The sequence below is a fragment of the Myotis nattereri genome, assembly GCF_964212035.1.
Source record: "Myotis nattereri genome assembly, chromosome: 3".
NCBI lineage: Eukaryota > Metazoa > Chordata > Mammalia > Chiroptera > Vespertilionidae > Myotis > Myotis nattereri.
Window position 1 is genome coordinate 104,075,181 of NC_138077.1, and position 13,240 is coordinate 104,088,420.

The 13,240-nt window shown below is 36.2% G+C and overlaps 1 protein-coding gene across 2 annotated transcripts in view; it reads right to left on the reverse strand.

Moving 5' to 3' along the window:
* Window positions 1–300: 300 nt before the first annotated feature.
* The window catches only part of TSC22D2 (TSC22 domain family member 2), a gene marked incomplete at its 5' end in the record, with an annotated part of 55,182 nt that continues 42,242 nt past the window's right edge, over window positions 301–13,240 (reverse strand). For both annotated transcript variants that reach the window (XM_081088338.1, XM_081088339.1), the window contains 2 exons: window positions 301–2,176; window positions 3,609–3,660. In XM_081088338.1, coding sequence (XP_080944464.1) covers window positions 1,916–2,176; window positions 3,609–3,660 — 313 coding nt within the window. In that variant the 3' untranslated portion in view covers window positions 301–1,915. The remainder of the gene's footprint in view (window positions 2,177–3,608; window positions 3,661–13,240) is intronic.

Below are 13,240 nucleotides of genomic sequence, written 5' to 3' on the forward strand. Positions count from 1 at the left end.
TAACTTTAAAATTTGTTTATACTGAATATATCCTGCAACACAACTAGAATATAAAATATTTGGTAACCCGATGTATACCCAATTTTATGCATTCAGTTTGTGGCTAACCTGATTCAGTTTTATTCTGAATAGGTAAAGAACATTAACTCCTGATTAGCTAGCTGGCCATAGATACAGAGCATGTTAATTTTTATAGGCACCTTTCTGAATTCAAGTAAAAGTTTTGGTAGACAAGGATTTCCTATTTAAAGTCATTGACATAATATGAATATTAAGTACAAATATTGCTCAACATTCTTGCATTCTTTAAACTATTTTACTTTGAAAACTTAAAAACTATCATGAAGTCATTAATAACATAGATTTTCATTTAAGGAATATTTTGAACTGTGAAAATACAAATTGAATCAAATTAAATTTTGAACACATATAGAGCCAAATATTTCAACAAAACTGCAGTTTAATTTCAGAAAATGTGTTAAAATATATATTTATACATCAATTTCTGACATACACTTAATGTGTTAGTATACACAAAATGATGTTTTCTCTTGAAACTGTATTTATGAAATGTACATTTTAATTTAAATACTCAGTATACACTGCACTTTATCTGCATGTTGCATTTATTAAATACATTAAAATCTGCAATGTAACAAAACGTCTTCTGCATACGAAATTCAAAACACCATTTTAAATGAACAAAAGATGGCTCACTTCATTTTATTTTGTACTTTACAACTAGTGTATAATACACTAGCTCAGCTCCACCATACTACCTGTTCTTTCTTTTTTATTTGACATTGTTCACAGACTAGTACATATTACAATAAGAGTGCTGAATAAAAACATGAGGTACGAAAGTGGTTCAAAGAGTATAGGTCATGCAGATCATGCTAGACAGCAAAGAAAATTGTGACCAAGAAAACACTAAATAAAAATACATAAAGAATGTGCATTATAAAAAAAAAACAAAAACAACCCCCTCCCCCCCCAAACTCCATTACACAGCTTTGCTTCTTTGGTTACAAAGTAGGTTGAACAATTTCACAGCTTTTTTTTCCCACCCCCGCCCCCCAAAAAGTCATACGAAATGTTGAAAAGCAGAGGAATCGTGGCAATTTCTCTATTAGAAAGTAGAAACAAATGAACAAAGTTTTCTTCATCAAAATAGCCCAATTATTTATTATACCACAATAATTGGTTACTACCTGTACAGTTGCACTATGTTCTTCATACTTACACTATACAAAATTTACATTCAAGCTGGGTCTTTACTACTAAAAATAAATACCGAAGGTAAATTGCCATTAGTGTTAGAAATATGCCAGGATTCTTTTGTTCAATTATTGCCTAAACGTTTAATCTGTTAAATGCAATCCTGTCTTTCAATTCCTTTACTGATACTTATAATTATTCAAAAATTAAAAAAGTTCTGTGACATTGTTCATGTACATTATGAAAATAGCAGCCCTGTAATAAATAAAACACAAATAAATGAAAACTTATGTAGGCAAATGTTACTGATACTGAAAGAAAAGTGGCTCTTTAGATGAACTGTTATTTATAATATGATAGGAAGGCTCAGGGTAAATCCATGGATGACAGACACATGGAAGAGCCACTAAAGCTCTTAAAGGACCTCATACGCACCAGGTAAAATGCAGACTTTGCTTGCTTTAATAAACCCCATCTATTATTCTCCTTGTGTATTGATGACATAAAACTGGACATCAACAGCACTGCATGACATCTCAAAGAGAGGAAAAGCTCTTGTAGAATGATTGTCTAATACTGAAAAGGCCAAACACATAACCGAAGCATGGCTACTTGCTTTCATATAAAGTGGAAAGAACACCAGTGGCACACAGGATAGATTGCTTTCAGTTTTTTTTCTTAGTGAGGCAAGAAAGCTTTATGCTGAGGAGACATTCGGCTGCTGTGGAGGTTGTGTTGGCTGCGGAGGCTGTGCTATCACTGCTTGCTGTTGAGAAGTGCTACCAGGATGGGCCTGTTGGGCTGGGAGTTGGGATAATTGATCATTGTTTGAAAGAGACTTTAACAGTGCATTTTCTCGTTCAAGTAAAGAGTTTCTTTCAACTAATTCTTTTATTTGTTCCTTTAGAACTTCCACTTCTTCTCTTACTGCATACATCAAATGGCTTTTCACCAGATCCTGTGAAAAACAAAATTAGGAATGTCAAAAAGAGAGAAAGGAAAAGGTGTTGTTATTTGGTTCTAGCCTACCTGGTGCCTTATAAATGTAAGTTGTTTTTATATTAGTTTTCCTGCTCTTGTTTTTAATGTTTCTACTATATCATGACTGGTCCTAAGGAAGATGGGGTAGAAAAAAACCCAGTTTCCAAGTAGGGCAGCAAGCCCAGGATTTTTTCCCCAAAGTTTGGAGAGATTTCCAAAGATACGAGCTCCTTAAATTGTCAATTATAAGCTTAGAATTAACAAAACAAAAAAGTTTGAAAACCACATGCTTAGATGTTGGGCTAACAGTGGTCAGCAAACTGCGGCTCGTGAGCCACATGCGGCCCTTTGGCCCCTTGAGTGTGGCACTTCCTAAGCCTTAGGAGTACCCTAATTAAGTTAATAACAATGTAACTACCTATGTAGTTTAAGTTTAAAAAATTTGGCTCTCAAAAGAAATTTCAATTGTTGTACTATTGATATTTGGCTCTGTTGACTAATGAGTTTGCCGACCACTGGGCTAAGAGAACAAAAGATATTAAACTGTCTGTTATTAAACTGGTATACAGTACTACTTTAAGAGATATAGTGGTCTGCAATTTCCAACTTTAAAACCCTGTTTTTTTAAAAAAGTTTGAGACTAATGGTCCTTATTTTAGCTTTATATAAAATATGTAAGAATATTTTACATAATATAAACAGACTATCTTTAAGGAAACAAAAAATTTTAATAGTAATAGAAATCAGAACCAGAATCAATAGAAACAAGTCTATCTATTAAGACAGTGGTTCTCAACCTTCCTAATGCCACGACCCTTTAATACAGTTCCTCATGTTGTGGTGACCCCCAATTTCATTGTTACAAATTGAACATATTTAAAGCACAGTGATTAATCACAAAAACAATATGTAATTATATATGTGTTTTCCAATGGTCTTAGGCGACCCCTGTGAAAGGGTTGTTCGACCCCCAAAGGGGTCGCGACCCACAGGTTGAGAACCGCTGTATTAAGAGTACAAACAATGCCTGTAAATGACCAAAGGATGACAAAATTTTTCAGCTGAAGTTTTCATTTTAATGCTCTTTTGTCTCTAAACTATTTTTGATGCTGAAATATTTTGGGGGAACATAATGCATTTTGATTATGTATACCCCCCAAGATGGTCTTTTATCAATGGTAATGCATGAAATGTGAGATGTTGAAATGGGGAAAATATTCACTTCATTGGTATTTTTAGGCTAAAAATTTTCAATATTCTAACAACTTCAACTAAATCTCATTATAAAAAAATATACTTTGGTCATCTTGGTTTAAATAAATTAGGTGTTTGTTTTTTAGAATTGATAACGAAGTGCTTCAATAGAACCAACAATCTATAAAATGAGAGGACTATAAACTTCTACTTACCATTGCTTGTTCTATTTTGTTGTCAATGGCTACACCACCTGCCCCAGATGCACTGGAAAAAATTACAATATTTCATTAAATTATTCTAAAAAATGCAATTTCCCTTCCACCTCTTAAAAACATCTATCTGTATTTTACTTAAAATAAAAAATAGTAATTTAAGTCTATTCTCAAATTTCAGTACTCAGAGCTCTCATTTTGAAAATGAGGATCTCAGTAAATAGATGACTTCTAAAAATCCTTTGTAGTTCCAACTTTTCTAATTTGCCTATGACAATATATGCTACTTTAAAAGTAACTCCCAATTTTATTCAGTTCTCAATTCAGTGAATTTAAAAAGATAAATTTTGAATGAATTGTACCCTCTCCACACCTCTTAAACTTCATTTACCAAGTATATATCTTAAATTGCCTTTCAGGTGGAAATCCCAGTAGTTGCTTATTGCATTAAACATCAGATGATGACTTTTCTTCTATATATTTGATATTTTAACGTCTGGTTTAAAAATTTTTTAAACTGACTTATAGAAATGATTCAAAGGGCTTTAGGGCAAACAGTACTTGCAGTGTTGATTAACAAGGAACTCAACATTCTGGCAGATCTACAAGCTTTGATTGCAGGTTACTAGCTGGCAAAATCACCTACTAAGGTATGTGGTTTGGACTAGTTTTTTCTGGAAATAATTGGAAATAGTCTAGCAGGTAAGTACATCTCAAGTTCAAATATCGGCATGTATTACAGTGACAAAGAAGGCTGAATAACTTGTCATCTTTGGCAGTAGTGAGGATCTATATCCTTTCTTTGGTGTTTTTGTAAATTTTGAAGAACAGTGATTAGGTTTTCTTATAAAGACAAACATGATATTTTAGCCCACTGTATCAATACAAAAAAAGACTTTGAACAACTTTTATATAAAACCTCACTAAATATTCTTTATAAAGTATACCCCACCCAAGAAAATCTAAATGGTAACATATCTTAAGACTACTATACTTTAGATCAGCGGTTCTCCACCCGTGGGTCGCGACCCCTTTGGGGGGTCGAACGACCCTTTCACAGGGGTCGCCTAAGACCATCGGAAAACACGTATACAATTACATATTGTTTTTATGATTAATCACTATGTTTTAATTATGTTCAATTTGTAACAATGAAATTGGGGGGGTCACCACAACATGAGGAACTGTATTAAAGGGTCGTGGCATTAGGAAGGTTGAGAACCACTGCTTTAGATGATAAGGACCCTCAATGTTATAACAAACTGGGGCTCAGAAATATGTCTGATGTAGTAGTGCCTTTTACATTATAATCCAAGTAGATCTGGTCATAATCCTGGTTCTGCTACTCACTACCCACATGACCACTACCAAATCAATATTTAACTTCCCTACACCTCAGTTTCCTCATCTGTAAAATGAAGGGATTGGTGTCAATTCCTCACTAGGAATAATAAAACCTAATTCTATTTTAAAAACTTCTTAGCCTGGTGAGGATATAGAAGTGGCAAGGCCTTGCCACTTCTAAATCCTCAAAACTCTGAATCAAAACATGGAAAACACTAAGCTTTTTTTTTTTTTTTAATGTATTTTATTTATTTTTTACAGAGAGGAAGGGAGAGAGATAGTTAGAAACATCGATGAGAGAGAAACATCGATCAGCTGCCTCCTGCACACCCTCCACTGGGGATGTGCCCGCAATCCAGGTACATGCCCTTGACCGGAATCGAACCTGGGACCCCTCAGTCCGCAGGCCAACGCTCTATCCACGGAGCCAAACCGGTCTCGGCAACACTAAGCTTTTTTATCTGAGCATTAACCACATTGATTGCAGCATACTACTTCACCTTTTGCTGCTATTTTTTTCTAAGATGAAAAAAGGCTTCTGTATACCTAAAGTGGTATCTATCTATCTATCTATAGATATATAATTAATAAATATTTATATTGGCCACAACTTGGTAAAAAAGATAGTGAGAGACATTTAAAGTTTGCCTGAGAATCTTAGATTATACTTTCTATATTTTTTATTTCTATGTCAAGGGAAAACTGAATTAGTTTTAGTCATCTCATGACTTAAATACATTCAATTCTTTTAACACATGTCTTAATTAATACACCTTAAATGCTAATTTTAACTTCAATTTTATATATTAACAAAACTAAAACAAAAAAGCTCAAACCCTCAAAAGAAGGGTTCATTGCTCCTATTTCTTAAATTAAAATCAGTAAGTTTCCAAACCATTCCTTTAGTTAAGGAACAATAATTAGCATGCTATTCTTTGCTGATTTAGTAAACTCTAGTCCTGGCTCAGCCCTCTTTTAACAGATACAGAGGAACAGGTTTTTAAACATAAATAAATCATGCTGAAAATGTGTGTCCCTTAAAAATTATTAATATTTCAATTTTGTTAAGCATTGTACTTTAACAAGAATTAAATCAGTCACAGATACAACTACTATCACTGTAGTGACCTTTAGCTATTTTGACGCCTGTTACTTGTGAATTCTAGAATCTACTGCAGTGGTTTTCAAACTTTAGCAGCAGAATCATCTGGTGATCTTGTTAAAATCCAGATTGCTGAGCTCCACCTTAGTTTCTGATACAGATTTGGATGGGGCCCAGGATTTTCATTTCTAACAAGTGTCCAGGTGATGCCCCTGCTGCCGGACAGACCATATCACATGCACTTTGAGAACCACTGGCTTACCGAGATGAAAGTGGTAAGAATAATAATAATAAAACCCAATTCTATTTTAAAAACTTCTTAGCCCGGTAAACAAAACTCTTCATGACCCTGAACCCTGCCTTCTATAGTCTCCTTTCCTCTCATACTCCATCTGGCCTATTGTGTTATGGTCTTACATAACTATTTTTGGTCTGTGGAACACATATTCTCTCAGGTTTCCATGCCTTTGCAGAAACTGCTCCCTCAACTGGAAATGCTGACAGTTCTAATTCACCTGGTTCGCTTTCACTTGTTCCTTTCAGGGGTGGGGAACCTTTTTCCTGACAAGGGCCATTTCGATAGTCATAACATCATTCAAGGGCCATACACAAAATTATCAACTTCAAAGTTAGCCTGCTATATTTAGTCAAACATTTAATTACCTCACCCCTAATGCCTTGACAGGGCCAGTCCAAATGATTTCTCAGGCCTTATACGTTCCCCACCCCTGCTTTAGATGCTCCAGTGCCATCTTTTCTGGGCTGCCTTTTGATTTCCTAAGGTAGAACTCATTACTCCATCCCTCCTGTGGTCCACAAGTCTTTACTCACTCTGTGAATTCTGGGAAATTATTAAACCTTTCTAGACCATATTTTTTTTCCATCTAAAATAAGGGATTACATGCCCTAATTCATAAATTCCTGTGACAATGAAGTGGGCTTAAACAATACTACCACTGTTAACTGTGCTCGTGGAGGGATGTTGCTTATCTTCTTCACCTGTGGGAAGAGTGAGCACAGTGCTCGGCACACAGAAGCTTAAATGCATGCTGAAAGAGTCAATATGATAGTAATTTGACTTGAAACAATTACTGACTCATACTAGAAAGCCATTAACTTTTTTTGAGTTTGACTAAATCAGTATTCTCAAAGTACGGTCCCTGGACCAGCAGCATCAGTATTACCTGGACCTTGGAAATGTAAATATTTGGGTCTATCCCAGACCAACTGAATTAGATACTCTTGAGGTAGGACCCAGGAAGTCTAATCATTCCTCCAGGTGATTCTGATAAAAACTAAAGTTTGAGAACCACTGCTTTAAATAGCCTGACTTATAATAAAGATACTATTATGATAGGTAGTCTTAAATAAGCAGATAAGAGGTATTCTAAGATCCCAGAAAGTGGTTTAAGAATATTGTTTCAATGAGGGAAACAAGTTTTCTATTGTGTTCAAAGCCAACACAGTGGTTTGAGCTTCATGTTCTCTAAGATCAACTGAAGCAGAATGATGAATAATCTTCCTTCATTTACTTCTTAGACCTAACACTAAATATTATACTTATTTTATTTTTTCTTGTTGCACTCACTACACTATAACTTGATGGTTAACTAGTTTCTGAACTTATATTCCTTAAGGGAAGGCTTCCTAAGACTTTTTAACTATTCTCGTAAACTTTAAGTGCTAAATAAAGGCAAGGGATAATTTTTTTTTTTAAAGAAGCTTCCTGTTTACTATGGGTCGCTCTTTTAGAAAAAAAATCATACCTCGATTAGCATTTACTAGGTGAATTAAAAACTGGGTATGGAACCTGGTCAGTGTGGTTCAGTGGTTGAGCATTGATCCATGAACCAAGAGGTCCCTTAATTGAATGCTGGTGGGGGCACATGCTTGGTTGCTGGCTCAATCTCCGCTAGGGGGCGTGCAGGAGGCATCCCAATAGATGTTTCTCATCCATGTTTCTATCTCTACTAGAGGCCTGGCACATGAAAATTCATGCACTGGAGGGGGGGGGTGGTCTCTCAGCTCGGCTTGCCCCCTCTCACAGTCTGGGAGCCCTCAGAGGAGGGAGGCGACCTGGCGATCAGGGGAAGGTGATGTCCCCATCACACCTCTGCTGCTGCCATGGCCGGCAGCACAAGCCTCAGCTGGCCCTGGTTATCTGAGCCTTAGGCTGGCCCTGGGCAGCTGGGGGCTGAGGGGACTGAGGGACTACAGAGGCAGGTGCCCGGCCTTGCTGCATGCCTGCCGCCCCAGTGGGGCTGAAGGGACTGGGCGCCACCATCTTGTGGCTGTGGGTGCTGCCATCTTTGAGGGTGGGGCAGTCAATTAGCATATTCCCTCCTTATTGGCCATGGGCACCGTCATCTCTGTGACAGCATGAGGGTCAATTAGCATATTCCATCTTTATTAGATATGATATCCTTCTCCCTCCCTCTCTCACACTGAAATCAATAAAAAACATATAAAAAAATAGTGGCTATGGAGAAAATGGACAGAAATATAGAATTGTGTGTGTGTGTGGGGGGGAAATAAGAATGCTATTTTTTGTATAATGGATTTTTATTTACTGGAAATGCAGCCTCCAAAGAATCAAATGAGCTTGAATTAAGTGTTTTAAAAAAGTTAATTACAATCACATTCAAAGGAGAAGTAAAACTCAAAAGAATCAATGCTACTGCAAGATAGCTTGGCTTTCCATACTTCTGTTCATGTTTTAATTCATCCCAACTGGCTCCTGACCACAGCTTGTCTTCCCAAGCTGCCTTACTTTTACCACAACAGATCACTTACAACTTCACTGAGAAGAGGAGGCCAGATATAAACCTCCAGCTTCACAAGTTCCCCATATTTTCATATTTTTTTTTTTATCCACTGCTTTTTAGAAAGAGTGGAAGGGGGAGGGAGAGACAAAAACACACTGATTGGTTGCCTTCTGCATGCCCCTGACCAGGGCCGGGCACCTGTAACCTAGATACATGCCCTTGACCGGAAAACCCGGGACCCTTCAGTGTGCATGCTGAGGCTCTATCCATTAAGCAAACTGGCTAGGGCCATCCTTCTTAATAGGACCAACTGCTTCATTCATACTGTCAGCTCAACAACTTTGTACAAACCATCTCCATTCTTTCCTTTCTAAAAAGTAAAACCAGAGAGTCATGTTAATTTGATCTCACTAAAAAAAAAAAAAATAAACATTAAAGAAACCACACAGAAAAATTCAAAACAAAACAACTATGAGGAACCCACTTTTTTTTCTTTATTAATGTGAACAAAGACATCATGGCTACTTGTTTAAAAATGCTGCAAATTTCTTCTTTTACATTTTGACTACTTTGTCTTTCTTCTATTCTTCCCTGAACACAGAAGCTAATTAACAAAGCAATAAGGTAGAGAAAAAGAACACTTAAATGACTGCCTACTTTATAGCAGGCACACATCACTTTAGTGAGTCCTTCTTACAAACATGAGCAACATTCTCATTTGATAGTTGAGGAAACGGAGGTCAAGTAGTTTCCTCAAGGACACAATGCTAGGGATAGGGTTCCAACCTAGACCTAACTAATGCCAAAACACAGGCTTTTCTACCATAACAGTAAGACTGCGAAAGAAAGCAAGTATCTACAAGGACCTGAAATAAAGAATGGGGTATGAACAGTGCTTTGACTAAGCACCACATGCTAGTTGTGAAACCACAGCATGGATCCATAGACTAAAACTGTTCATAACTGCCATTTATCTTATCTAGCACATTCCTAGAAGAGGTTCTGCTCTGAGAACAAGAGAGGTAACTTCTTGGAAAAGGCACTTGCTCAGTGATCTTTCGACAGCCAGTATAGTTTACCTAGTCGCTAAGAACTAATGTTCTTTTGGTTTGTTAGAAAGCTGAAGATATCTTCAAAATATATGTCTACATGCAGAATATTGCAGAAAAAATTACCTTGCTTTACCCAAAGACGCTTCTGACTTCCACAATCACAAAATCCACTACAGGAATTTCCCAAATTATAAAATCAAATCTTTTGTATTAAGAACTTCTTACACTGAGCTGGCAAATCTGATATACTTATGGTCAAGTTTCACCCAAACCAGGTAAAAATGATTCATTATAAATTTTCAAGTAGAAGCTACAATCATTCTTGGAGGCCAGGCTCAGGAATCACCTACTGTTATATTTCATGATTTTAAAAACTCACAAAAATGCCCCAGGGAGATTTTTATGATTGGTAACATAAATTGAGTGATTTTTGTGAATGATGAAGGCTAAACATAGCAGGTAAAATGAATACTCACAAAACTAAAGACTATTATTTTCTCCAGTAACCAGTCTTACAATGGTGTGAAAAAAACTCTTACCAAAGAACTATTAAAAACCCAGGTAAATATTTATATAAAGATTGATACTTATTTTTATTTTGGACAGTTATACAAAAACCTTGTTCACCAATACCTCAACGTATTTTTATATTCATCTAATTAATTTTAGGTCAAAATCCTGCCAGAAAAGAATGCTTAGAGAGGAAAAAGGGATCCACATCAATTTTTTGGCTTTGGATGTTATATTTTGGACATGTAAGACATCATCATTGGGGAGACTTGGTGAAGGGATATATGAGACCTCCCTGTACTTTTATTTTGCAACTTCTTATGACTCTATAATTATAATTTATAATTATTTCAAAATAAGAGTTAAAAAAAATACATGCACATGGTAAGAAATAATTCAAAGAGTATACACAAGAAGGGTATACAACCAATAAAGTCCCTTTCCTACCTCAGGGTCCCTTTGTATTCTCTATATTAATGACCTTTTAAAAAGCCCATTTATGGCCCTAGCCGGTTGGCTCAATGGATAGAGCATCGGCCTGTGGACCAAAGGGTCCCAGGTTAGATTCCGGTCAAGGGCCCTGGGCCCAGGTTCATGCAGGAGGCAACCAATCGATGTGTTTCTCTCACATCGATGTTTCTCTGTCTTTCCCTCTCTTTTCCAACTCTCCCTAAAAATCAATGGAAAAATATCCTCAGGTGAGGATTAACAACAAGAACAAGAAAAAAGCCCATTAATGCCCTGGCTGGTTTGGCTCAGTGGATAGAGCCTTGGCCTGTGGACTGAAGGGTTCAATTCCAGTTAAGGGCACATGCCTGGGTTGCGGTCTCAATCTCCAGTAGGGGGCACACAGGAAGCAACTGACCAATGATTCTCTCTCATCATTGATGTTTCTATCTCTCTCCCTCTACCATCTTTCTCTCTGAAGTCAATACATATATATTAAAAGCAAAAGAGAAAAAAACCATGTAGGAAAAAGTCTTTAATACTTTGGAGTAGGAGAGATCTTTCTCATTATGTCTCAAAATAAAAAACTTCAATAATTTCCCTAAAATATAAAATACTTCTATAAATCTATGAGAAAAATGGGTAGAATTCACATGTACAGTTCACAAGAAATAATATTCAACATTCCATTCATAATAAAAATACAGAGTAAAACTATAATGTAATACCATTTGCCTACCCAGGTTGGCAAATATATTAAAATTTAATACACTGCTAGTGAGGCAATAGGAAAATGGGCCTTCTCATGCAGCACTGTTGCAAGTGTTCTAACCTGTATAGAGAGCAATTTGGCTTTATTTAATTTTACACACACACACACACACACACACACACACACACACTTTTATTTACTTTTTGAGCCAGCAATCCTACATCTGGGTTTATCCTATAGATATTTATACATACACAGGAGATAATGTATTTAAAAGGCTACTTATTACATCACTGTTTATAACAGCAATGCTCTATTAATAGGGAACTGGTTAAAGAAACCATGGTAGAACATCCATTCAACTGAATACTACCCCATTTATAAAAAAACAAACACCCACAAAAATGCTTTTCTGTGTACTGAAATGGAAACAGTGTGCCTTGGAGATCTTTAAAAGTAAAGATACAGATGTGTGTATATTAGCATTTGTCAAAGGGGGAGATAATATTGTATATTGTATTTGTTGTATATGCATAAAGAAATGGCAAGGATACACACATACACTTTATGAAAGTGGTTATATATTTGGGAAGGCAGGCAGATAGGGGACAAGGACAGAAGTAAGACTATTTTCATTGAATTTTGGAGAATAATGAAAACTATTCCAAAATGAAAATGACTCATGGAGTTATTATCCTGTACAGTGTGAACTCAAGACATGAACAAATGGCAAACAGGAAAAGGGGAAAGGAGGGAAGAGGAGCCAACAACTCCACTTTCTTTAGGAAATGTTTCATTCTAGAAGATAAAGTACTATGGTCAACATAAGAAACAATAATAAATGTTAAATTATATTTGTGATTTGTAAAATTTATTTTCTTGGCTTAGGGTGAATTATAGTCACTTAAAAATATGGTGTAGCCCTAACGGTTTGGCTCAGTGGAAAGAGCGTCAGCCTGCGGACTCAAGGGTCCCAGGTTCAATTTCGGTCAAGGGCATATACCTTGGTTGCGGGCACATCCCCAGTAGGGATTGTGTAGGAGGTAGCTGATCGTTGTTTCTCTCTCATTGATGCTTCTAACTCTCTATCTCTCTCCCTTCCTCTCTGTAAAAAAAAAATCAATAAAATATATTTTTTTAAAAATGTTGTAAATAATGTTCATAATTCCCAGTATAGTTATTTCTGTTTATAGTGATTCTGGTAAGTAAACAGTAAAAGTTTATAATAAATATCTATAATATAACAGGCTACATAAAACTTACATAATAAAAATGTTACATTAAAAATTCATTTCAAAGAAGGTGTAGATAAGATTAATATTAACTTTACCTTCTGTGTGTGTGTGTGTGTTTTGTTATCCTCATCCAAGGATATTTTTCTATTGACTTTTAGAGAGAGTGGAAGGGAGGGGGAGAGACACAGACAGAGAAACATAGATGTGAGAGACACATCGATTGGTTGCCTCCTGCTCTTAGCCTGACCAAGGCTGGGGATTGAGGAGCTTGCAACTGAGGCATGTGGCTTTGACCAGAATCAAACCCAGAACTATTTAGTCGGTGGGCCAACACTCTATTCACTGAGCCAAACCAGCTAGGGCATAACTTTACCTTCTTTTTCCAAATCTCTTTAGATTTCTAAGTTATGATCTCTGGGGGAAATTATTTTAATATTTGGTAGTAAAATTCTGATATAATTATAG